At 43.6% G+C, this 25,539-nt stretch overlaps 1 protein-coding gene across 2 annotated transcripts in view; it reads right to left on the reverse strand.

Annotated features, from left to right (window-relative positions):
* Positions 1-2,748: 2,748 nt before the first annotated feature.
* DIPK2B (divergent protein kinase domain 2B) overlaps positions 2,749-25,539 on the reverse strand; it is a 48,056-nt gene continuing 25,265 nt past the window's right edge. The window contains exons 3-5 of one of the 2 annotated variants that reach the window (XM_036907470.2): positions 9,550-9,723; positions 6,844-7,015; positions 2,749-5,850 (exon numbers count right to left, since the gene is read on the reverse strand). In XM_036907470.2, the coding sequence (XP_036763365.2) occupies positions 5,510-5,850; positions 6,844-7,015; positions 9,550-9,723 (687 nt within the window). In that variant the 3' untranslated portion in view covers positions 2,749-5,509. Of the gene's footprint in view, positions 5,851-6,843; positions 7,133-9,549; positions 9,724-25,539 lie in introns of both variants that reach the window. The other variant, XM_036907469.2, reaches the window with a different exon arrangement.

Below are 25,539 nucleotides of genomic sequence, written 5' to 3' on the forward strand. Positions count from 1 at the left end.
ATTCCAGGATAACATTACAGTGTTTGAATTTGCCTTTGCTATTTCCTCACTCATAACTCCTTTCTCCAGTGGTGAGAAGCCTGCCTCTCATTATCCACAATATGTTTACTTGGTCAATGCATTAAGTAGTTTCAGAATTGCTAACCCACATCCCCACAGGAAAAATATTTACTAACTAGAGCACAATTTTTGTGTATGGTTCTTTTTCTCCTCTCTTTTTAAATTGAGGTGAAATCCACATCACATAAAATTAACCATTTTAAAGTGAGTGTACACTTCTTTCTGGCTTTAACCTTATCCAATGTAGTCAAAACGCTTACTTTCCAAGTTACTTAGGGTAGTTCTGGGTGTAGTTATTTTATTCATTTGTCATATACAGTCATGTGCATTTGTTATTGTTGGTATTTCATTTTAGTTCAGCTCACATCCTGATTGATCATAATTATTTACTTGTGGGTTATGTTAGACATTCCCATGGTTCCAAAAGTCAGATTTATACAAAACAAAAGTTTCACTCCCTCCTCTCTCTACTACCCCCTTTCCACTCCTCCCTTCTTCCACCCCATTCTCACCCACCCCTTGAGGGCAACCAATCTCATTAGCTTTTGATTTATATATATATATACAAATTTTTTCTGCATCACAAGTGAGAGAATACATGAATGTTTTCTTATACCACCTTCTTTCTCACACAGAGGGTAGCATCCTATAAATACCTTTGTGTGCTGTGCTTTTTTTCTCTCACTTAACAGTCTATCTTGCAAATCATTCCAAAGCCATCTTCCTCCTTCATTTATAGAAGTGCATAGCCCTCCACTATGTGGAGACAATGCAGTTTATTCAGCCACTCTCCCATGTACGGGCACGTAGGTTGTTTCCACCTTTTGCGATTACAAAGTACACCTTAGCAAATAACTTGGATGCACTGACTTCTGCTAGAGGGGCTGGCACAGGATATGCAGGCAGGCATGTCTGCTTCCAGGGCCCCCGCACTCTCTACGCTACCCCACTACCTCCAGTGTCACAGCGGGAGCCTGAGGCTGTGCTCTGGCCACCTTAAGGGAATGGGGATGCTCCCTTTACTTGTCTGCTTCTACAAAGAGCTTTTTGAACTGGTTGCCCAGCTCCACTTTGTTGGCCTATTCCTCTAAGTTGCCTTCGTAGGGGTCATTATATCTGCAAATTCAGGGACCCCTGCCTGATCCTGACCTCCCACGTAGCCTGCAACTGCAAATGTTCTTAAAAAATGCCATAAAGAGCTGCAAGCAGATGGAGTACACCTCTGGGCAGTTGAGCCCAGATGTGCCAATATTTGTAGACAACAGGTCTGAAGGGGGCAGAAAAGTCACACTGCCATGCACAGGCAGTGAGCCTGGAGCTTTCAGTGAGCCAAGGTGGCTTCCTCATTGCTCTTCAGTAAGGAGTGCAGATGGATGTCCCAAGGCTCCTAACAGTACCTGCTTGGGGAGGATTCCCTCTGAGCCTGGTGGAGGGCCGGGCTAGGGAGGTAACTGTAGCAGCTGCTCAGTTGCCATCCAGGGTCAATTCAAAGTCTAGATGGTGGGAGGGAAGAAAAATCGCCCCAGTCAGACTGTGTATCAACCTGTGGAATCCTGGTGGTTTCTCCGGGCTGGAGAAGGACTTAGGTAGGGATCGGGGTCTCTCCCAAGAGGCTGTAGCCTTTGCCTTAGCTCTGTGAAGAGCCCCTTCTGCTGGGAAATCCTGTTGTGTGCCTACATTGGCCTTTGCATACAGAGCACCTGTATGTGCCAGGCTCAAGACATTGTATTCTTTAAATAGGACAATAACCCTGCAAGGGTAAATCTTTTTCTCCCTATTTTATGCGTGAGGAAATTGAGGTTCAGAGAGGTGAAGCAACTTGCCCAAGGTTACACAGTAATCAGCAGAGTCATGACTTAAAACCAGATCTGTCTGATTCCAGGGCTCTAGATATTTCCAAAAAGGACACAAATCCAACAAAGTATTTATTTTAACTCTACAAGAAATGTTCAGGCTCACAGAATCGCTCATAGGCAGGAGTTGGATGCTGCAGTGGGGGACTGTGAAAGTGGGAGACCTAAAAACTGTCATTTTGAGCAAATCACTTGAAGCAGTTTCCTCAGGTGAAAACTAGGATTTGCCCACAGGGCTGTGGTTATGTCCATCTCACAGCTGCAGCCAGTGGAGTTTGTTCTCATAGGTCAGTTCCTTTGCCATGGTGGTTCTTAAATATATATCACCTCTGACTCCACACATATCCCTGGTTGTGGAGGTCCAATGAGACCCCAGTCAACCCCAAGAATACTCTACACCAAGGTTAAGGATAATTAGTATTCTCAGACATCCAGGGCCGGCGCTGTGGGCATGCAACCTATGCAGTCCTACAGGGCCTGTGCTTAGTTTAATGATGCTCTGCTGTCCCCATCTTGCAAATCTTAATAATAGGAGGCCCCACATTTTCATTTTTCACTAGGCCCCACAAATTATGTAGCCAGTCCTGCAGGCCAAAAGGCAGTGGCTGACAAAATTCAGAAAAATACTCTAATGCCTCCAGTCACATTCTGGGGGCCTGAGACTATACCATGATGCTGTTGCTCTGGCTGAAGTCTCTGGAGTGCCAGCTCACCTGGCTCCTGGCTGTTGCAGGAGAAGAGCTGTTCTCAAGGAAGTGTCTCTGTCCTGTTTATGGCCAGCATGGTGTCTCAGTTTGTTTGAACTGCTGTAACAAAATACCATAGACCGGCTGGCTTACAAGCAACAAACATTTATTCCTCACAGTTCTGAAGGCTGGAAAGTCCAAGTTCAAGGTGCTGGAGATTCAGTGTCTGGTGAGAGCCTGCCTCCTGGCTTGCAGATGTCTGTGTTCTCACAGTGTCCTCACAAGGTGGAAGGGGCCCAGGAGCTTCCCCAGGTCTCTTGTATAAGGGCACTGATCTCGTTCATGAGGGCTCCACCCTTATGACCTCACCACCTCCCAAAGGCCCCACCTCCTAATGCCATCACATTGGAGGTTGGGTTTTCAACATATGAATTTGGGAGGATACAAACGTTCAGTCTGTAGCACATGGTGTGTGCAAAACACCAAGCAAAAAGGGCTGAAGAATGCAGTCATTGACTGCAGCAGGAAAAGTTTTGAGCATCTGCTATGCGTCCAGCCCTGTGCTGGTTGCTATGGGGAGCACAAGGGGTCCCCTGCCACTGCCATCCTCAGGGAGCTCCCAGCTGGATGGGAAGGTGGGACATAGACCTCTCTGGAATATCCTTGGGCTTAGCCTCAAGTGGGGCACAGTCCTGAGGTTCAAGGGTACAGAGATGGGATTCAGAAAGGGTTCGCTGGGAGCAGGGCTGTCAGGAAAAGCTAGGACTCAGAAAAAGGTCTTAAATGATGCATGGGACTTAGCAAGCAGAGGAATGGAACCATCCAAGTCACAGCTCTGGGGACAGATGTATAACACATCCCCCCATGTTGGGTGGGGCTTTTGAGCCCCTCACAACAAACTGGAGCTGGGGACTCTTGCGGTTGGGTTTTCTGGAAGCAGACACTAGGATGGAGTTAGAGGTGTTTGCTTGTTTCCTGAGTCTGCTATAGCAAGTCACTGCAACATAGGTGGCTTAAAACAGCAGACATTTATTCTCTCATAGTTCTGAAGGCCAGAAGTCTAAGATCAGTTCCACTGGGCTGAAAACAAGGCGTTGGGAGGGGTGGTCAATCCTCACCATCCAGACCAAGCCAGAGGCAAGTGTCTCCAAGACTCTCAGACAACCCAAGCCTGCCCTTCCAGAAGCTTGGCCTGTTACCTCACTGTCCCAGTTGCCCTGGGGGTAATGCTGGAGCAGCCAAAAGGCAAACCCCAAAGGCATCTTCATGGACCACAAAGTAGGACTTTTCTTGGCCCATCTTTAAATGTGAGTGAAGGGACCAGAACTGGGGAGGACAAGGTGAGTCAGGGCTGAAGGGGAAGGTAAGAAGAGCATGGACTGGTAGCAGGAGTTCTGAAACTATCCCAGCAAATCCCTCTTGCTCCCGCCTCAGTTTCCTGTCTGCAGCATGAAGCCTGTGAAAGCCAGGCAGTCTAATCTAAAGGTGGTGGTTCAGAGGTAGAAAAGGGAGAGGTCCCAGGAGGTAGAGGGCTGGCAGGGAGGCTGGGCAAAGATCCAAAGAGCCTCCAATAACGTCCAACTCTCCAAGGCAAGAATACGCATGGAAGCCCACATACCACATGGCTAACGGTGTAAAGCAAACTCATAAGCTGTTGAGTGAAATATGTTGCATTGGCTGACCTTGAAAAACTATTTTTATAATGACCCAAAAGGCTAAGTTTGAATGAAAATTCTCAGACTCCTTTGAGCCCTGCACTAGAGACCGAGGTGTGGAGAGAGCTGGCCCCAGCCCCAACTGTGCCTATGATGAGAATGTTCTACTTACAGACCGCAGGCTCCAGGGAGCAGAACTGGCCCGGGACCCTGTGCTGTGCTTTGAAATCTATCTTTGCAGTTGGGATGAGGCCATGCTTCCCGTGGGCTGTTCCCTGCTGACAGCTGAGTGCAGCGGAGATATGAGGGTTGTCCATTCTTGGGAGACTCAGGGCACCTTCACCTCTGGTTCCCCTCAAGGACACCCTGACAGCCAGGCCGAACCTCCCAGATGGCACAGACGCCAGGCTGGGATGCTCCCATCTGGCCTTCTCTCCCAGACTTGGGCTCAGACCTGCAGCATGGCCCGTTGGCTCTGCCAGCTCTCTCTGGCTCCCTCCTCCTCCCACACAGGCAGGTTCCCTAATACAGTCCTTGCTGGTTTCATCCGGTCTTGACACCTGCTTCTCAGGGACCTGGGCAAACACATTGGTCCCCAGCCTACGCCCTCGTCTTCTTCGCCCTGGCTCCTTCCCACACCTCTGGGTGACTTGCGCATACCTTTGGGGTCCTATTTGGCACCCAAGGGCTTGCTTCTGTCCACACAGCCTCTCATCACCCTGAGGTGGGGTGGGGAGTGTTGCAGGAGGGCATGTGCAGGGCCACAAGGAGCAGGAAGGGGCTCCTCTTGTCCGAGTCTAATGTGGCACTGGCAGGGGCCTCAGATTCCCATGCCTTCCCTCCACAGCTCTGTCTCATTCGCCTTGCCTGTGAATGTTTCTGGGACACTCTGTAACCACTGGGCTGGGAGGAGAGAGCATGTGTCCCCGGCCCTTCACCTGTCTGTCTTCTTTCACCAGCTTGAGAGTCTGGTGGAGAACAGAGGAAACTGAAGTGCAAAGAGGTCCAGCAAGCATCCATACCCTGGTCATCTGATGGCCACCCCTGGGTTCTAGCATGTCATCTCAGCCAGAGGACAATCGTGCCCTGTCACCCAGCTCCCCACTGGCCTTCCAAGTGTTCCTCAGTCCCTGGGAAATGAAAGTGCATTTCTCCTAATGCCTAAAATGAGCTGCTTCTTTAAACCTGGCAGCAACCCCACCAGGCAACAGAAGGCCCAGGTCATCCTCCTGGGGGCCAGCAAGGCTCTGGCCCCTCAGAACTTATCGTTATACTTGCAGTCTGGGTAGCGGTAGGCAAATCTGGGGTCACAGGTCCTCAGGGGCCTCAAGATGTCCTTCAGCCAGCTGGCAGCCCCCAGGATGTCGGGGTCAGGGCGGGTGGCCTCCCCACACCGGGCGAGTGCCGCATCTATCTCCTGCTGCACTGGAGATGGGAACTTGCCATGGAGAAGTCGGGGCAGCACCTGCCCGCATGCCAGCACCAGGCCCTGCTTCTCAGGGATGCTGTTGCAGGGGGGCAGCTCGGCCTGGCAGCCAGACACCAGGCAACTGAAGATGTCTTTACTGTCTCCTGCCCTGGAAGCTGCTTGGTTGCCTGGAAGAGAAAGGGGAGGCATTAGACACCTTACACCCTATCCTCCTGCAGGCAGGTGCCACTAAAAGAGCTGGCTGAAGTGGTTTAGTCTCCAGTGTGTCCTGTCGCCCGGAGATTTAGTGCTCAGGGACACAATGGCCCTGCTGAGATGAACAGTGGAGGAGCTCTCCACTCCAGTAGGATGAGGCCTGGGCATGGAAAAACCACTCATCCCTACTGGAAGCTGGGGTACTAATTGTCGGATTCACATCCCTATTGTGATTCTTGGGAACTCAGGAAATTACTAGAAGCAGTTTCATTTGCCCTTTTAAAATACAAAGCCAGGAGAAAGAAGAACAGGTAATCCAGAATGTGCATTCAACAGGTTGTAGTGGGCCTGACATTCAGTGGTTTACTTATCATGACTATTCTGGAATCATCTTCATTTCTTCTAATTTGATTCTTGGTAAACGTGTAGGCCTCCTCATAAATACAAAATCAGACATCAGAGAAGAAAATCCTGTCCTATTACTGAACTCAGAAAATGTGGTTATTGCTGGAGATTGGGTTGTTCAAAGGGCTCTAGAACCCTGGGCAAGCTTGTGCACACAGAAACATGATTCACTCATGTGCTTCATTTGGTGCCAGGCTTTTACTTTGAAAGCTTTATAAGAAGCAAAGGTGCCAAAATGGATTACAAAATGTCCCTGTGAATCAGCCAGATATTTAAGTTTGGGATCAAGGCTAAAAGCATCTGATGAGAGGCTCTGAGGGTGAGATGCTTCTGGGGGCTGTGTGTGTGTGTTAGGAGGGGCAGGTCCCCAGGCCACACAGACCCAACTGGACAACAACAGTCCCTCAGAGAGCACTGACATCCCCCGAACTGCAGCTGTTCTCACTGTGACACATGGACACTGTGTGTGCTCTATGGTGGGATGCCCCATCATTCCTCCCCAGCTCCTGTCATCTTGGCTTCCCCTGTGACAGCCGCCCCGCCGAGCCCATGCTAGATACCTTCCTGTTTGTCGATGACACCCAGTGCGCTGGCATCCCGGATGAACAGTTGCCCGTTGTTAAAGATGCCAAACATGCCCGCATCAACGTGGGTGAAGTAGAAGAAGTAGTTCAAATCATTGCTCCTCAGAGACTCCAGGACACTGAGGAGCTGGTAGGCCAGGTCGGCTGCCTGGTTGGGGGGCGCAGCATAGAATTCCTGCAGCGGGCTGGTGCTTGTGCTGACCAGGAATCGGCCACATGAGCCCAGGTACTTGGGCATCGGCCATCCCTCAGCACCAGGGAAGATCTGCCGAGCCGGGAGGAGGGGGCATCAGAGGAATAGAGACAAAAACTCACAGAGACAGCGCTCTCTCTGCTTCTCACCAGAGCACACCCAAAGTTCAGCCTCACACAGGCACCCTTCATTTCCCAAAACGTCAGCAAAGCACAACCTTTATTTACCTCTTGCAACATGGCAGTAGCCCTGTCCCTCCTCCTTTTTTTTATTCCTCTGTTGATGGAAGAATTCAAAAAAGGAAGCTCTTATTGTCACACAGTGGATTGCATTTCAGTGGAGTTTTCCCAAGCAAGGTATGAAAATGCTAATGCACTTAGATGGTGTTCAGGATTCTGGGGAATGTATTTATTTTTAAGAGCTGGATAGATGAAAAAAGATATGACCAGTATTTGAGATTTCACAGATATTGCAGCTTTGGAAGAGGCTTGGGGGAAGAAAGAGGGTCAACTTAAGGCTGATTTAAAGAAAAGTATTTTTAAAAATAACAGTACAGACACTGGTTCTGGGACAGGGGAAAAATCATGAAAGTGGTCCTTGGTGACTAGTTTCAAGAACCACTGCACTGGCGCTGAGCGAGTCTACCTGGCCTGGGTAACTACCTCCTCACAGATGCTCCCCCACTGACTGGAACCTTTCAGCACCTAACACAGTTCTAGGGAAGCCCATAGCCCGGGAAGGTCTCCTCCATGTTCTAGTAAGAGCACCAAACTTGTGGATTTGTGAAATGAAAAACAGAGGAAGGAATCCTGGCTGGTCTTTTCTTGACTACTTATTGACTACATCTAGAATGGTATTTCTTTAAACTACAGGGAAATGACAGAGACTGTAAATAACTTAGCACCTTCTTTCTTGTTTTTCTTTAAAAAAACAAAGTCATCCCCCTCTCTGATGATTTTCTGTGGCCTTTGACCCATTTTTACCCATCCAGCACCTTGTAAAGGATGCTGTCCTGTTTCCCGTTTTCCAGGGACCTCTCCCACTACATGCTATGGAGGGAGGGCCCAGCCTCTTGGCAGCATCTAAATGTGTGGCTACAGAGTCATCCCCTTCCTTGGTGGAGCCCCAGGTGTATGGAGGGTCCCAGCCCAAGGCTCTCAGGAGCCAGGGCTGGGAGCAGCCAGGATCTGCTGCCGCCACCACCAAGGTCAGGACAATGGGAGAAGACGCCTGGGGGTGCAGGACAACCAGCTACCTCTTGCCCCTCTAGGATTCAAAATGCCAACATTACTAGGCATGTTGTAGCAGAAAGAGGGCAGAACCTGAGTTCACACAGTTCTGGGTTTGGATTCCATTGCTGACATTGCCTAAGTGACTGGCACTGAGTCACTTCACATCTCTGGGCCCCACTTACCTTGTCTGGAACAGGGGACAAATAATAATATGCCCGTGGGGCTGTCGAGTTGTGAGCGGTAAATGAGATAGTGATGTAAAACGTTCCATACCCTGCCTGGCACATAGCAGATGCTCAGTAAGTGAGAGTTGTGATTATGCATTTAGCCATCCTCTCTTTGGCCAATAATAGGTGATTTTTATATTATATATAATAATAACATGCAGGTAACATATAATGATATACAATAGTTATATATAATTTTAGTATAACATGTATAATTATATATCATTCTATAAGTTATATAACTAATCACATTATAAAATAATATGTAATATATAATTATATGACATACATAATTATATTTAATAGCTTCTTCCCTTATTCTTCTTCCTTCTTCTTGTCCTCCCCTCCCTCCTCCTCTCTATACTCCTCTCCTTTTCTCTGCTTTGTCCTCCCACTTCCTAACATCCTTCATACCCACTCTGGGAGTGGTGTCCTGACTTGGGATTTGGGGGAAATTGGTGTGATTGGGCTCCACATGCTCTACGATGCTTGCTGACTTGTTAAGTGTCTGCTTCTTCCACTGAACTGGAAGCTGCATGGAGACAGGGATTACCATGTCTGTGTTACTGACCAGTGCGTCCCCGGGTTCCAGCGCACCCTCGTTATGTGACCACTTCCCTATTGCTGGGCATTCAGGTTACTTCCACTTGTTTTCTCCTCTCCAAGCATTACCAGGCGGGTCATTCTTTGGCTATTTGCCCACCTCCTGAGCTTGCTCAAATCTTATTGATCTTTGAGGAACGGGTCAAAGTTGCCCCCTTTCACAAAGTCCCTCAGGGCTGCCTTAGGCAGTGCACGAGGCTATTGTCACCTCTCTCCCCACCCGCCCCCAGCTCCTGCACCTCTTTCCTCTACAGCATCACAGCGCTTTCCCACTGCAAAAGCCAACAGGTATTTACTAAATGCCACAGAGGTACTAACAGGGGCTGGTGGCTCCAAGGTGAGCGGTAAAGGGGAAGAGAGCTCAATCCAGGGCTTCTCCCTTGGAGCCTGACATGAACCCTTTCCACGTCCTGGGGTGGCTGCCTACCTGTAGCACGATGGGATGCGGGTTGACAGCCAGCGTGTAGAGCAGACGCAGCTTGTCACGGTCAGTGAAGTGGTCCATGAAGATGCTGCCTGCGTCGGCCACCTCTGCATAGCGCCGGACCACACGGTCCAGGAGTCGCTGTGATGGGCAACGCAGGAAGGGGCTGGGCAGGCCCTGTAAGTCAAAGGCAAGACCCCCAGAGGAGAAAGAGGTTCTGAGCACTTGTGGGACCATCAGGATAGGATACTGGCAGGGACTGGTGGTAGGGGAGATCCTGAGGTTGGGAGACAAGATGAACCTTGTTGGGAGGAGACCCTGGTCCCGGAGGGTGGGGCAGGAGGGGCTGTGCAGGCTGGAGACCCCAGGCGGGCATTGTAGGAGGGGGCTGAGCAGACCACGTGGGGGGCAGGGGACCTGCAGGGAGGAGGGGGTGTCACAAGGGTTGGGGTGCAGGGGGCAGAGGTCTGGGTAGGGGCTGAGAGGGATAAGGGAGGTCCCAGGAGCTGAAAAGGGTCTGCATGTCCTGGGGGCAGAGTAGGTGGGCAGGGTAGGACAGGGTGCACCCCCTGTCACACTTCCACAGAGAGCTGATCTCAGGCCGAGTTAATCAGATTTGTCCTCTACCATGGCCTTTTCGATTCCTTCCACCATTTTGCTACAAGGCCACTGCAATTACAATGATACACATGGGCATTTTTACACAGACAGCTTTGTTCTTCTTGGGATAAAACTGGGAGACATGCACCTGGCTTATTTTCCATGAGACCTTCTAAGCTCTCCCCTGCACCTTTCTTTTCACACTGAACAAAGAGAACGAACCAAAGCTACTAATAAAAGAAAAGACACATAGTTACAATTAGGGCCCTGGGGCCAAGTTGGCCAGAATTCAAGGTTGGCTTCGCACCTACCACTAAGCTATGTGATCTTAGACAAGTTACTTGTTTCTTGGGTTCCAGTCTAAAGTGGGGATGCCAGTAATAGCACCAGAAGAGGTCATGAGGATCAAATAAATTAATAGGTGTAAAGTACTAGAACAGTGGCTGGTCAATGGTAAACACTTCAATAAATGCTACTTGCTCTTATTAAATTAAAGTTTAAACTCCCAGAACACAGAATACTGGGGATAGCCAGTGATAGCTATGATAGCAAGAGTCAGGTTTTGTGAGTGAGAACAGGATTTTCAAGTTCCAGGAGCCTGACTGTGAAGACCACAAATCAAAGCTTGATGGACCCAGGGCAGAAGTGTGCCCATAGTGTGTCTGTGGATGGCATGTGCAAGCTGCCTGCCTAGCCTAGGATCTGACCAAAGTGAGGTGATAGCACATTGTGGTTTTGATTTGCATTTCCCTGATGATGAGTGATGTTGAGCATCTTTTCATATGCCTGTTAGCCATTTGTATATCTTCTTTGGAAAAATGTCTATTCAAGTCCTCTGCCCATTTTTTAATAAGGTAGTTTTTTTTTCTGATATTAAGTTCTTTATATATTTTAGATATGAACCCATTATTGGATGTATGATTTGCAAATATCTTCTCTCATTCAGTAGATTGCCTTTCTGTTTTGTTGATGGTTTCCTTTGCTGTGCAGAAGCTTTTTAGTTTAATGAAATCCCAGTTGTTTACTTTAGATTTTGCTGCCCTTAAATGAGGAGACTGGCCCAATATTCGCAATATTTTTTATAATGCCAAGACTGATGTCAAAGAACTTCCTGTCTATGCTGTCTTGCAGGCATTTTGTGGTTTCAGGTCTTACATTTGAGTCTTTAATCCATTTTGAATTTGTTTTTGTATATGGTGTAATATAATGGTCCTGATTTACTCTTTTGCATGTAGCTGTCTAGTTTTCCCAACATCATTTATTGAAGAGACTGTTTTTTCTTCCATTCATATTCTTGCCTCCTTTTTCAAAAAAATGTGTTATATTTATGCATGGGTTTATTTCTGGGCTCTCTATTCTATTCCATTGATGTGTATGTTTGTTTTCATGCCAGTACCATACTATTTTGATTACTATGGCTTTGTAGTTTGAAATCAGGGAGCATGTTAATTCCAGCTCTGTTCTTTTTTTCTCAAGATTTCTTTGGCTATTTGAGGTCCTTTGTGGTTCCAAAGAAATTTTAGGATTCTTTGTTCTAATTCTGAGAAAAATGCCCTTGGTATTTTGATAGGGATTGCATTGAAACTGTGGATTGTTTTGGGTAGCATGGACTTTTTATTTATTTATTTATCTGTCTATCTATCTATTTATTTATTTTTGTATCATTAATCTACAATTACATGAGCAACATTATGTTTACTAGATGCCCCCCATTATCAAATCCCCCCCACACACCCCATTATAGTCACTGTCCATCAGTGTAGTAAGATGCTATAGAATCACTACTTGTCTTCTCTGTGTTATACTGCCCTTCCCATGCCTCCCCCCTACATTATGTCTGCTAATAGTAATGCCCCCTTATCCCCCTTATTCCTCTCTTACCACCCATCCTCCCCAGTCCCCTTGCCTTTGGTAACTGTTAGTCCATTCTTGGGTTCTGTGATTCTGCTGCTGTTTTGTTCCTTCAGTTTTTCTTGTTCCTATACTCCACAGACGAGTGAAATCATTTGGTACTTGTCTTTCTCCTCCTGGCTTCTTTCACTGAGCATAATAACCTCTAGCTCCATCCATGTTTTTGCGAATGGTAGGATTTGTTTTCTTCTTATGGCTGAATAATATTCCATTGTGTATATGTACCACATCTTCTTTATCCATTCATCTACTGATGGACACTTAGGTTGCTTCCATTTCTTGGCTATTGTAAATAGTGCTGTGATAAACATAGGGGTGCATCTGTCTTTTTCAAGCTGGGCTGCTGCATTCTTAGGGTAAATTCATAGGAGTGGAATTCCTGGGTCAAATGCTATTTCTATTTTTAGTTTTTTGAGGAACCTCCATACTGCTATCCACAATGGTTGAACTAATTTACATTTCCTCCAGCAGTGTAAGAGGGTTCCTCTTTCTCCACATCCTCACCAACATTTGTTGTTTGTCTTTTGGATGGTGGCCATCCTAACTGGCATGAGGTGATATCTCATTGTGTTTTTAATTTGCATTTCTTTGATGATTAGCGATGTGGAGCATCTTTTCATGTGTCTGTTGGCCATCTGAATTTCTTCTTTGGAGAAGTGTCTGTTCAGATCCTCTGCTCATATTTTAATTGGATTATTTGCTTTTTGTCTGTTGAGGTGCATGAGCTCCTTATATATTTTAGATGTCAACCCTTTATCAGATCTGTCATTTATGAATATATTCTCCCATACTGTAGGATGTCTTTTTGTTCTATTGATGGTGTCCTTTGCTGTACAGAAGCTTTTCACCTTGATATAGTTCCACTTGTTCATTTTTGCTTTTGTTTCCCTTGCCCAGGGAGATATGTTCATGAAGAAGTTGCTCTTGTTTATGTCCAAGAGATTTTTGCCTATGTTTTTTTCTAAGATTTTTATGGTTTCATGAGTTACATTCAGGTCTTTGATCCATTTCGAATTTCCTTTTGTGTATGGGGTTAGGCAATGATCCAGTTTCATTCTCTTACATGTAGCTGTCCAGTTTTGCCAATTCCAGCTGTTGTATATCCATGGCTCCTTTATCATATATTAACTGACCGTATATGTTTGGGTTAATAGCTGGTCTCTCTATTCTGTTCCACTGGTCTGTGGGTCTGTTCTTATGCCAGTACCAAATTGTCTTGATTACTGTGACTTTGTAGTAGAGCTTGAAGTTGGGAAGTGAAATCCCCCCTGCTTTATTCTTCCTTCTCAGGGTTGCTTTGGCTATTCGGGGTCTTTTGTGGTTCCATATGAATTTTAGAACTATTTGTTACAGTTTGTTGAAGAATGCTGTTGGTATTTTGATAGGGATTGCATTAAATCTGTATATTGCTTTGGGCAGGATGGCCATTTTGACTATATTAATTCTTCCTAGCCACGAGCATGGGATGAGTTTCCATTTGTTAGTGTCCTCTTTAATTTCTCTTCAGAATGTCTTGTTGTTTTCAGGGTATAGGTCCTTCACTTCCTTGGTTAGGTTTATTCCTAGGTATTTTATTCTTTTTGATGCCATTGTGAATGGAATTGTTTTCCTGATTTCTCTTTCTGCTAGTTCATCATTAGTGTGTAGGAAAGCAACAGATTTCTGTGTATTAATTTTGTATCCTGCAACTTTACTGAATTCAGATATTAGATCTAGTAGCTTTGGAGTGGATTCTTTAGGGTTTTTTATGTACAATATCATGTCGTCTGCAAATAGTGACAGTTTAACTTCTTCTTTACCAATCTGGATGCCTTGTATTTCTTTGCTTTGTCTGATTGCTGTGGCTAGGACCTCCAGTACTATGTTGAATAAAAGTGGGGAGAGTGGGCATCCCTGTCTTGTTCCCGATCTTAGGTGAAAGGCTTTCAGCTTCTTGATGTTCAGTATGATGTTGGCTGTGGGTTTGTCATATATGGCCTTTATTATGTTGAGGTACTTGCCCTCTATACCCATTTTATTGAGAGTTTTTATCATGAATGGATGTTGAATTTTGTCAAATGCTTTTTCTGCATCTATGGAGATGATCATGTGTTTTTTGTCCTTCTTTTTGTTGATGTGGTGGATGATGTTGATGGATTTTCGAATGTTGTACCATCCTTAGCATGGATATTTTAACAATATTAATTCTTCCAATCTATGGGCTCAATATATCTTTCCATATTTGTGTCACCTTCAATTTCTTTCATCAATAGCTTTCAGAGTATAAATCATTTACCTCCTTGGTTCAACTGATTACTAAGTATTTTATTCTTTTTAATGCAATTATAAATGGGATTCTTTTCTTAATTCTCTTTCTGAAGGTTGTTATTAGCATATCTAAATGCAATCAATTTCTCTATGTTAATTTTGTATTCTGCAACTTTACTGAATTCATTTATTAGTTCTAATAGTTTTTTGGTGGAGCCTTTAGGGTTTTCTATATATAGTATCATGTCATCTGCAAAAAGTGACAGTTTTACTTCTTCTTTTCCAATTTGGATGCTTTTTATTTCTTTTTTCTTGCCTAATTGCTTTGTTTAAGACTTCTAATACTATGCTGAATTAAACTGGCAAGAGTGGGCATTGTTTTCTTGTTTCTGATATTTGAGGAAAAGCTTTCAGCTTTTCATCATTGACACTATTAGCTGTGGGTCTGTCCTATGTGGCCAAATTATTATATTGAGGAACTTTTCTTTTAAACCTAGTTTGTTGAGAGTTTTTAACATAAATGGATTTTGAATTTTGTCAACTGCTTGATGGCAGAATGTAGACACTTGGTGGGGAAGCATTTCCCTGTCACTCCAGACAGCCAACACCTTTTCCCAAAAGGTTTTGGTTGATAAAATCTTAAAGAGTTACCCTTTAAAAGGGCCTATGCACACTGTAATCAGGGTGCTCCAAAGCCCAGACAACATTCAAAGCCTAACCAAATAAATCTCAGGAGGGAATCAGATACTAGGAGGAGAGATGGTTGCTGTCCCATCCAATCCCATTACAGAGCCAACTCTGCCTTCTCAGAAGGTTTGAACCTCTCTTCAAGAGAACCAGGAGAGCTTGACCAGGAGGCAGAATTGGGAATGTCAAGCTGCAGCTGAAAAGGCATAACTGTCCAAGGGTCATATACTGACTCAGATCAGCCATTACTCCCATGCTACAACTCAGGGTGACCAGAACAAAAGGAGACCTGAACTCCTAGATGCCTCCATGTTTACATTTCTTATGTTCAGTCAGGAATGGGTGAAGATACTGGGATTTCGATTTTGCTCATTTTGGTTAGGAAACAGTGCCAGGAGTCACACTGCTGAGTAGTTCATTTTCACATGGTAGAAGGACAGGACAAGTTATTTGAATTCTGCACTATTGTCCTGCTTTCTCTTTGGGAACTGAGCACAGAGCCCATTCACAAGCTTCACAGACATACATGCAAAAGGCTTTGCATGGTGAAAGCATGTTTTGCATTCAGTAAATGGTATGAATCACTGTCGCCATCATTGTCATCAGCATTAATGTCATCACTTTCATGTTATAGATGTGCTTTCTGACTCATCACAGTACTTTCCCCAAGTCCTATGTGCCCTTCTAGGTGAAGGATCCTCTTCCATGGCTGCCTACCTGCTTAGACAAGGCAGTTATTCTGATTCTATTTTGGAATGTAGATTTGAGATCCATCTGAGAAAGGGGGGATGGGGCAGAGCTATGGAAAGAAGCTGAGGTACCATGAGGTAGGGTGATTGGGTGCAGTCTGGTTGCCGACTCTGACCTTTCTTTCCAAGATCATGTCCAGCTGACCAACAGAGAGCTTCCTGTTGAAATGAGTATTAGTTTTCACTTCTAGAAAGAATCTGTTCTTGTGTTCTACAGCTTTGAAGAACATAAAAATAAGGCAAATAAAAATTATTTTGTTCCCAACTTAAGGCACACATGCTGAAGACAGCAGCTGTGTGAACTCTTATCACTTTATTTCCCTCCTTGCCCTTTCCCAGGGTTGCCACCATCTTCCCCATTAATGGATCAGGCCACAGACAGTGCCCACGTGGTCTATAGAATGGTTGTCAATGCACGTTTTTTGTGCAATGTGAGGAAAGAGGTTTTGCAAAGTTGGCCATTCTGTGCATGTGCATTGTGGGACATTCAATCTATATATGTATGCAACTGTACAATGCAAAAGAGGAAAAAATAGTTCATGCTGCTGCCCCCAGAGGCTACCACAGTTACATGTGGGGATGTATGAGTGCATACATGTGCCAATACCAGGAAAATAGATCAGAAGTCAGCTTTTCCAGTAAGAAGATTGCCCTGGCCAGCTTGATTTGGAAGGCTGAGGGAAGTCTTGAACAACTGACTTTCACTTTTAGTGACTTTACTGTTCTTAAGCTCTCCTAGCACCCAGCGGGAGGAAGAGAAAGGTCTAGTGTTCATAAACCTGTGAGTTGACTTTCTGTTTATACACCTGAACACCTTTTACATGATTTTAGTTGTTAGATATGCTTGTGAAGCAGAATTTTGGTTAATTATGTATCATAGTTACTCAGTGTGTCATAATTAAAACTATTCAATAACTGTAGCTGTTGTGGATAATTAAACAAGAAGTTACTGAACATTTCCTCAAGCTCCATTGTACTCAAAACCATGAGAGCCCCTGTTTGGTTTATGTCAGTTATTAAGAGAAAGAGCTCAAAGTTCTTTTTTTTTTTCCTCGATAATTATTTTTTATTGAAGGGTAGTTGACACACAGTATTACATTAGTTTCAGGTGTACAACACAGTGATTCAACATTTATATACATGATAATTCTAGGTACCAGCTATCACCATACCAAGTTGTTACAATATTTTGACTATATTCTTTATGCTATACATTACATCCCAGTTACTTATTTATTTTACAATTGGAAGTGTGTTTATATATATATATATATATATATATATATATATATTTTTTTTTTTTTTTGTGAGGGCATCTCTCATATTTATTGATCAAATGGTTGTTAACAACAATAAAATTCTGTATAGGGGGGTCAATACTCAATGCACAATCATTAATCCACCCCAAGCCTAATTTTCATCAGTCTCCAATCTTCTGATGCATAACAAACAAGTTCTTACGTGGAGTACAAATTCTTACATAGTGAATAAGTTACATGGTGAACATTACAAGGGCAGTCAACACAGAAGCTTTCGGTTTTGTTCATGCATTATGAACTATAAACAGTCAGTTCAAATATGAATATTCATTTGATTTTTATACTTGATTTATATGTGGATACCACATTTCTCTCTTTATTATTATTATTTTTAATAAAATGCTGAAGTGGTAGGTAGATACAAGATAAAGGTAGAAAACATAGTTTAGTGTTGTAAGAGAGCAAATGTAGATGATCAGGTGTGTGCCTGTAGACTATGTGTTAATCCAAGCTAGACAAGGGCAATAAAACATCCACGTATGCAGAAGATTTCTCTCAGAACATGAGGGGGGAGGTTCTAAGCCTCACCTCTGCTGATCCCCATTTTCTCACCTAATGGCCCCCCTGCGACTGTGCCTGTCTTAGGTTGTTCCTCCCTTGAGGAATCTTACCCGTCTCTGGCTAACCAGTCATCTTCCGGGGCCATACAGGGAAATGTGAAGTTGGTAAGTGAGAGAGAAGCCTTATTGTTTGAAAAGGTTAGCTTTTTATTTCTTTGCATATTTATGGCCTGTGGCTTCTATGCCCAGCATTTGTCTTGAGGTGTCTTTACCACTTGGAAGAATTATGATACTCGGTAAATTCGACATGTGGCACGAATTCTATTTAAGGGTTGTAATTAGGAAGGAAGAAGAAAAGCTATAGAAGTAGCAGGCAGAAGAAAACCTGGGAAGATTGATTATTTCTTTGACATATATTCTTGTAGAGCAACTTCAGCATGGATAGGTTTTATACTACTAATTAAATTGTGCACACACATTAACATAATAGGAGTACAGTTATGTAACCAAAGCATACCTGTAATTACCAGCCATCTCCAGTGAAACCAAGAAAACCAGTTAGGCACCTTAGGCATTTGTGAAAAGTTATCTATGATATGGTGGATATTGTCCAACTGAACTTGAACAGTCTGAGAGAATTCAGATAAACGAAAACAACCCATTCCTGGGGACTGTTCACATCCCATATGTTCTTTTAACAGTAAATAGTCTGTAGTTGTAAGAGTTTGGAGCGCTACAATTTGCACTTCTCCTAATTCTTGGTTGAGTTCCAACAGTATAGATCCAGTCAAATTTGTTGTTTTACTGTATGCACAGGCCAACTTAGATATCTCCTTCATCATTCCCATGGCAAGTCCAGGAATTGGTGGGGTGAGTGCATGTACACCTGTGGCAGTACGTGGATCTTTGCTGGTTTTTTTTTTTCTGATCATCTTCTGTCATGAGTCTTCTGTCATGATGTTGGAAGTTCTTTTTCATATCGTATTTTAGTTCATTTTCGGGGTAGCCAAATTAGGCTTTGATCCTCTATATAAACACAAACAGACCCTTTGCCTACACTTTTATATGCCCTCTTTATCATTGTGTAGAACTCATTGGAGGTCACCACACAGGAACTGCTTTTTTTTTTTATCATTAATCTACACTTACATGACGAATACTTTGTTTACTAGGCTCTCCCCTATACCAGGTCCCCCCTATATACTCCTTTACAGTCACTGTCCATCAGCGTAGCAAAATGTTGTAGAATCACTACTTGTCTACTCTGTGTTGTACAGCCCTCCCCTTTCTCCCACCCCCCTATGGATGCTAATCTTAATACCTCCCTTTTTCTCCCCCCCCTTATCCCTCCCTACCCACCCATCCTCTCCAGTCCCTTTCCCTTTGGTACCTGTTAGTCCATTCTTGAGTTCTGTGATTCTGCTGCTGTTTTGTTCCTTCAGTTTTTCCTTTGTTCTTATATTCCACAGATGAGTGAAATCATTTGGTATTTCTCTTTCTCTGCTTGGCTTGTTTCACTGAGCATAATACCCCCCAGCTCCATCCATGTTGCTGCAAATGGTAGCATTTACCCTTTTCTTATGGCTGAGTAGTATTCCATTGTGTATATGTACCACATCTTCTTTATCCATTCATCTATCGATGGACATTTAGGTTGCTTCCAATTCTTGGCTATTGTAAATAGTGCTGCGATAAACATAGGGGTACATTGGTCTTTCTCATACTTGATTGCTGCATTCTTAGGGTAAATTCCTAGGAGTGCAATTCCTGGGTCAAATGGTATGTCTGTTTTGAGCATTTTGATGTACCTCCATACTGCTTTCCACAATGATTGAACTAATTTATATTCCCACCAGCAGTGTAGGAGGGTTCCCCTTTCTCCACAGCCTCACCAACATTTGTTGTTGTTTGTCTTTTGGATGGCAGCCATCCTTACTGGTGTGAGGTGATACCTCATTGTAGTTTTAATTTGCATTTCTCTGATAATTAGCAATGTGGAGCATCTTTTCATGTGTCTGTTGGCCATCTGTATTTCTTTTTTGGAGAACTGTCTGTTCAGTTCCTCTGCCCATTTTTTAATTGGGTTATTTGTTTTTTGTTTGTTGAGGCGTGTGAGCTCTTTATATATTCTGGACGTCAAGCCCTTATTGGATGTGTCATTTTCAAATATATTCTCCCATACTGTAGGGTTCCTTTTTGTTCTATTGATGGTGTCTTTTGCTGTACAGAAGCTTTTCAGCTTAATATAGTCCCACTTGTTCATTTTTGCTGTTGTTTTCCTTGCCCGGGGAGATATGTTCAAGAAGAGGTCACTCATGTTTATGTCTAAGAGGTTTTTGCCTATGTTTTCTTCCAAGAGTTTAATGGTTTCATGACTTACATTCAGGTGTTTGATCCATTTTGAGTTTACTTTTGTATATGGGGTTAGACAATGGTCCAGTTTCATTCTCCTACATGTAGCTGTCCAGTTTTGCCAGCACCATCTGTTGAAGAGACTGTCATTTCGCCATTGTATGTCCATGGCTCCTTTATCAAATATTAATTGACCATATATGTCTGGGTTAATGTCTGGATTCTCTAGTCTGTTCCATTGGTCTGTGGCTCTGTTCTTGTGCTAGTACCAAATTGTCTTGATTACTATGGCTTTATAGTAGAGCTTGAAGTTGGGGAGTGAGATCCCCCCTACTTTATTCTTCTTTCTCAGGATTGCTTTGGCTATTCGGGGTCTTTGGTGTTTCCATATGAATTTTTGAATTATTTGTTCCAGTTCATTGAAGAATGTTGCTGGTAGTTTCATAGGGATTGCATCCAATCTGTATATTGCTTTGGGCAGGATGGCCATTTTGACGATATTAATTCTTCCTAGCCAGGAGCATGGGATGAGTTTCCATCTGTTAGTGTCCCCTTTAATTTCTTTTAAGAGTGACTTGTAGTTTTCAGAGTATGTCTTTCACTTCTTTGGTTAGGTTTATTCCTAGGTATTTTATTTTCTTTGATGCAATTGTGAATGGAGTTGTTTTCCTGATTTCTCTTTCTGTTGGTTCATTGTTGGTGTATAGGAAAGCCACAGATTTCTGTGTGTTGATTTTGTATCCTGCAACTTTGCTGTATTCCGATATCAGTTCTAGTAGTTCTGGGGTGGAGTCTTTAGGGTTTTTTATGTACAGTATCATGTCATCTGCAAATAGTGACAGTTTAACTTCTTCTTTACCAATCTGGATTCCTTGTATTTTTTTGTTTTGTCTGATTGCCGTGGCTAGGACCTCCAGTACTATGTTAAATAACAGTGGGGAGAGTGGGCATCCCTGTCTAGTTCCCGATCTCAGTGGAAATGCTTTCAGCTTCTCGCTGTTCAATATAATGTTGGCTGTGGGTTTTTCATAGATGGCCTTTATTATGTTGACTTACTTGACCTCTATTCCCATTTTGCTGAGAGTTTTTATCATGAATGGATTTTGAACTTTGTCAAATGCTTTTTCAGCATCTATGGAGATGATCATGTGATTTTTATCTTTCTTTTCGTTGATGTGGTGGATGATGTTGATGGACTTTCGAAGGTTGTGCACTTGGTCATGGTGTACGATCCTTTTGATGTATTTTTGAATTCAGTTTGCTAAAATTTTGTTGAGTATTTTTGCGTCTACGTTCTTCAGGGATATTGGTCTGTAGTTTTCTTTTTTGGTGGGGTCTTTGCCTGGTTTTGGTATTAGGGTGATGTTAGCTTCAAGGAATGAGTTTGGGAGTATCCCCTACTCTTCTATTTTTTGGAAAACTTTAAGGAGAATGGGTATTATGTCTTCCCTGTATGTCTGATAAAATTCCGAGGTAAATCCATCTGGCCCGGGGGTTTTGTTCTTTGGTAGTTTTTTGATTACCACTTCAATTTCGTTGCTTGTAATTGGTCTGTTTAGATTTTCTGTTTCTTTTTGGGTCAGTCTTGGAAGGTTGTATTTTTCTAGGAAGTTGTCCATTTCTCTTAGGTTTCCCAGCTTGTTAACATATAGGTTTTCATAGTATTCTCTAATAATTCTTTGTATTTCTGTGGGGTCCATCGTGATTTTTCCTTTCTCGTTTCTGATACTGTTGATTTGTGTTGACTCTCTTTTCCTCTTAATAAGTCTGGCTAGAGGCTTATCTATTTTGTTTATTTTCTCGAAGAACTAGCTCTTGGTTTCATTGATTTTTGCTATTGTTTTATTCTTCTCAATTTTACTTATTTCTTCTCTGATCTTTATTATGTCCCTGCTTGTGCTGACCTTAGGCCTCATTTGTTCTTCTTTTTCCAATTTCGATAATTGTGACATTAGACCGTTCATTTGGGCTTGTTCTTCCTTTTTTAAATATGCCTGGATTGCTATATACTTTCCTCATAAGACTGCTTTTGCTGTGTCCCACAGAAGTTGGGGCTTAGTGTTGTTGTTGTTGTTTGTTTCCATATATTACTGGATCTCCATTTTGATTTGGTCATTGATCCATTGATTATTTAGGAGCGTGTTGTTTAGCCTCCATGTGTTTGTGAGCCTTTTTGCTTTGTTTGAACAGTTTATTTCTAGTTTAATGCCTTTGTGGTCTGAAAAGTTGGTTGGTAGGATTTTAATCTTTTGGAATTTACTGAGGCTCTTTTTGTGTCCTAGTATGTGGTCTATTCTGGAGAATGTTCCATGTGCACTTGAGAAGAATGTGTATCCTGTTGCTTTTGGATGTAGAGTTCTGTAGATGTCTATTAGGTCCATCTGTTCTAGTGTGTTGTTCAGTGCCTCTGTGTCTTTACTTATTTTCTGTCTGGTGGATCTGTCCTTTGGAGTGAGTGGTGTGTTGAAGTCTCCTAGAATGAATGCATTGCATTCTATTTCCTCCTTTAGTTCTGTTAATATTTGTTTCAGGAATGTTGGTGCTCCTGTATTGGGTGCATATATATTTATAATGGTTATATCCTCTTGATGGACTGAGCCTTTTATTATTATGTAATGTCCTTCTTTGTCTTTTGTTACTTTGTTTATTTTGAAGTCTGTTTTGTCTGATACCAGAATTGCAACACCTGCTTTCTTCTCTCTGTTGTGTGCTAGAAATATCTTTTTCCATCCCTTGACTTTAAGTCTGTGCGTGTCTTTGGGTTTGAGGTGAGTCTCTTGTAAGCAGCATATGGATGGATCTTGCTTTTTTATCCATTCTATTACTCTGTGTCTTTTGATTGGTGCATTCAGTCCATTTACATTTAGGGTGATTATTGAAAGGTATGAATTTATTGCCATTGCAGGCTTTAAGTTTGTGGTTACCAAAGGTTTAGGGTTAGCTTCTTTACTATCTTATTGTCTAACTTAACTCGCTTGTTGAGCTATTATAAATGCGGTCTGATGATTCTTTATTTCTCTCCCTTCTTATTCCTCCTCCTCCCTTCTTCATATGTTGGGTGTTTTTTTCTGTGCTCTTTTTAGGAGTGCTACCTTGTAGAGGAGTCCCTGTAGGATGCCCTGTAGAGGTGGTTTGTGGGAGGCAAATTCCCTCAAGTTTTGCTTGTCTGGTAATTGTTTAATCCCTCCTTCGTATTTAAATGATATTCGTGCTGGATACAGTAGTCTTGGTTCGAGGCCCTTCTGTTTCATTGCATTAAGTATATCATGCCATTCTCTTCTGGCCTGTAGAGTTTCTGTTGAGAAGTCTGATGATAGCCTGATGGGTTTTCCTTTGTAGGTAACCTTTTTTTCTCTCTGGCTGCCTTTAATACTTTGTCCTTGTCTTTGATCTTTGCCATTTTAATTATTATGTGTCTTGGTGTTGCCCTCCTTGGATCCCTTGTCATGGGAGTTCTGTGTACCTCTGTGGTCTGAGAGGCCATTTCTTCCACTAGTTTGGGGAAGTTTTCCGTAATTATTTCTTCAAAGACATTTTCTATCCCTTTTTCTCTCTCTACTTCTTCTGGTATACCTATAATTCATATATTGTTCCTTTTCGATTGGTCACTCAGCTCTCTTTTAAAATTCTTTCATTCCTGGAGATCCTTTTATCTCTCTCTGCATCAGCTTCTCTGCGTTCCTGTTCTCTGTTTTCGAGTCCATTAATGGTCTCTTGCATCTCGTCCATTCTGTTTTGAAGTCCTTCCAGAGCTTGTTTTATTTCTGTATTCTCCTTCCTTAGTTCTTGCATATTTCTCTGCAAGTCCATCAGCATGGTTATGACTTTTGTTTTGAATTCTTTTTCAGGAAGACTGGCTAAATCTGTCTCCCCAGGTTCCTTCTCAGGGGAAGATGTAGCAGATGCCGAAGCTGTCTGGGTTAGTCTTGTCTGGATCATATTTTTTTGCCTTTTCATGTTGACAGGTGCTATTGACTGTCAGCTATAAGGGCCAAAATTTTCACTTGCTACTGGCCTTTCTTTACTGTGACAACTGCGTCCCCTAGTGGCTTGTGTTGAGTAATTGCGTGTAGACTGGTTGTTTGTGTCTTGCCTGGCGGGAAGGGAGGGATTTCCCTTTCTGTGGGCGGAGTTTGTCTCAGGCTGCTTCTCTGCTTTCGCAGCGCCCAGAGGGGTAATGGATGGGGGGGCGGTTTGGCTGTTTACCTCCGTGAGGGGTCTCAGAGCTGTTGCCCAGGGAGTTAGTGCGCCCGGTTTTCCCTATAATTTCCAGCTGCTGGACTATGACCTGTGTTGTTTCCGTCAAGCTGTTAAGTCCCTGTCCCTTTAAGACTTTCAAAAAGCCCCCGCTTTTCTTTGTCACAGGAGCATCAGCTTCGGCACCCGCTCAGAGGTCTTACTCCCTGTTCCCCCAGTATCCAGGGCCCCCTGGGCACGTACTGTGTCTGCGCTCTGGCCCGGATGGCTGGGGCTGGGTGTTCGGCAGTCCTGGGCTCCGTCTCCCTCCGGCTCTGCCTATTCTTCTCCCGCTGGGAGCTGGGGGGAGGGGCGCTCGGGTCCCGCCGGGCCGGGGCTTGTATCTTACCCCTTTCACCAGTTGCTGGGTTCTCGCTGGTGTAGCTGCAGTCTGGCCACTGTCCTGCGTCTTCTGGTCTCTCTTTTAGGGCTAGTTGTTTGTTGTATTTTCAAAAGTATATATGTTTTTGGGAGGAGATTCCCACTCTCCTACTCACACCGCCATGTTGGCTCCGCCTCCTCAAAGTTCTTTTCCTTCTTCCACAGATGGATTTTTTTTTCCTTTTATTAAAGTTCTTTCTGAATGTTTTTCCATCCGAAATCCAGACACAATGGGAGGCTTCTTGGCTTGTTAACTATTCATTCTACAAGTGCAGGCCACTACAGTGATTATTTTGGAGAAGCCGTTGGGGTGATTTTTAAAGTTGTGTTCAAATTAATAGAGGCAAACCTCAGTAGAGTCAGGAGTCTAGAAGGGGGAGCCAGTACCATTCAGTGTCAGTTACAGGAAGAACTGTCAATTGCAGACTCCTGCAGAAGTGTCAATTACAGAGCCCCAGAGAATTGCCAACAGGAAAGAATCATCAGTGATGGGTCCCAACAGGAAAAAAGCAGCCATTGCATCTTCTACAAGAAATTGACTACTACCCTGCAACCCAGCCCATGAGAAGCCCTCATCACCCTGAGCTTGTTTTTTCCTCATTGGACTTTTGGTCAAAACAATCCCTCCTAACTTCCTCGTTCTCCATAAAATAAGGTTCCTCTCCTTTGTTTGTTGGACTCGCCTATGGTTTTGTCATAATTTGCTTGTACTGAGTTGTAATTCTCTGCTATTCCCAAGTAATCCCATTTTTGCTGGTAAGATAATTGAGTTTTATTTTTAGGGTTAACATTTTGCAGACATCTAAACTGTCTTCATAACTCTCAGTCATATTACTTTAAAAGCACAGGCCATCCTCTCAGCCACTGTTACTAGTACTAGAAGTGAAGCGGCAAGCTCCCAGATTCTATTTCAGCCAATTGGGACCCGGATCCTACCTCAGCCAATCGGGACCCGGATCCTATTTCATGCAATCGGAGCTTGGTCTCTCTCCTCTCCAGTCAGCAAGGAGC

The sequence above is a fragment of the Manis pentadactyla genome, chromosome X (assembly GCF_030020395.1).
Source record: "Manis pentadactyla isolate mManPen7 chromosome X, mManPen7.hap1, whole genome shotgun sequence".
NCBI lineage: Eukaryota > Metazoa > Chordata > Mammalia > Pholidota > Manidae > Manis > Manis pentadactyla.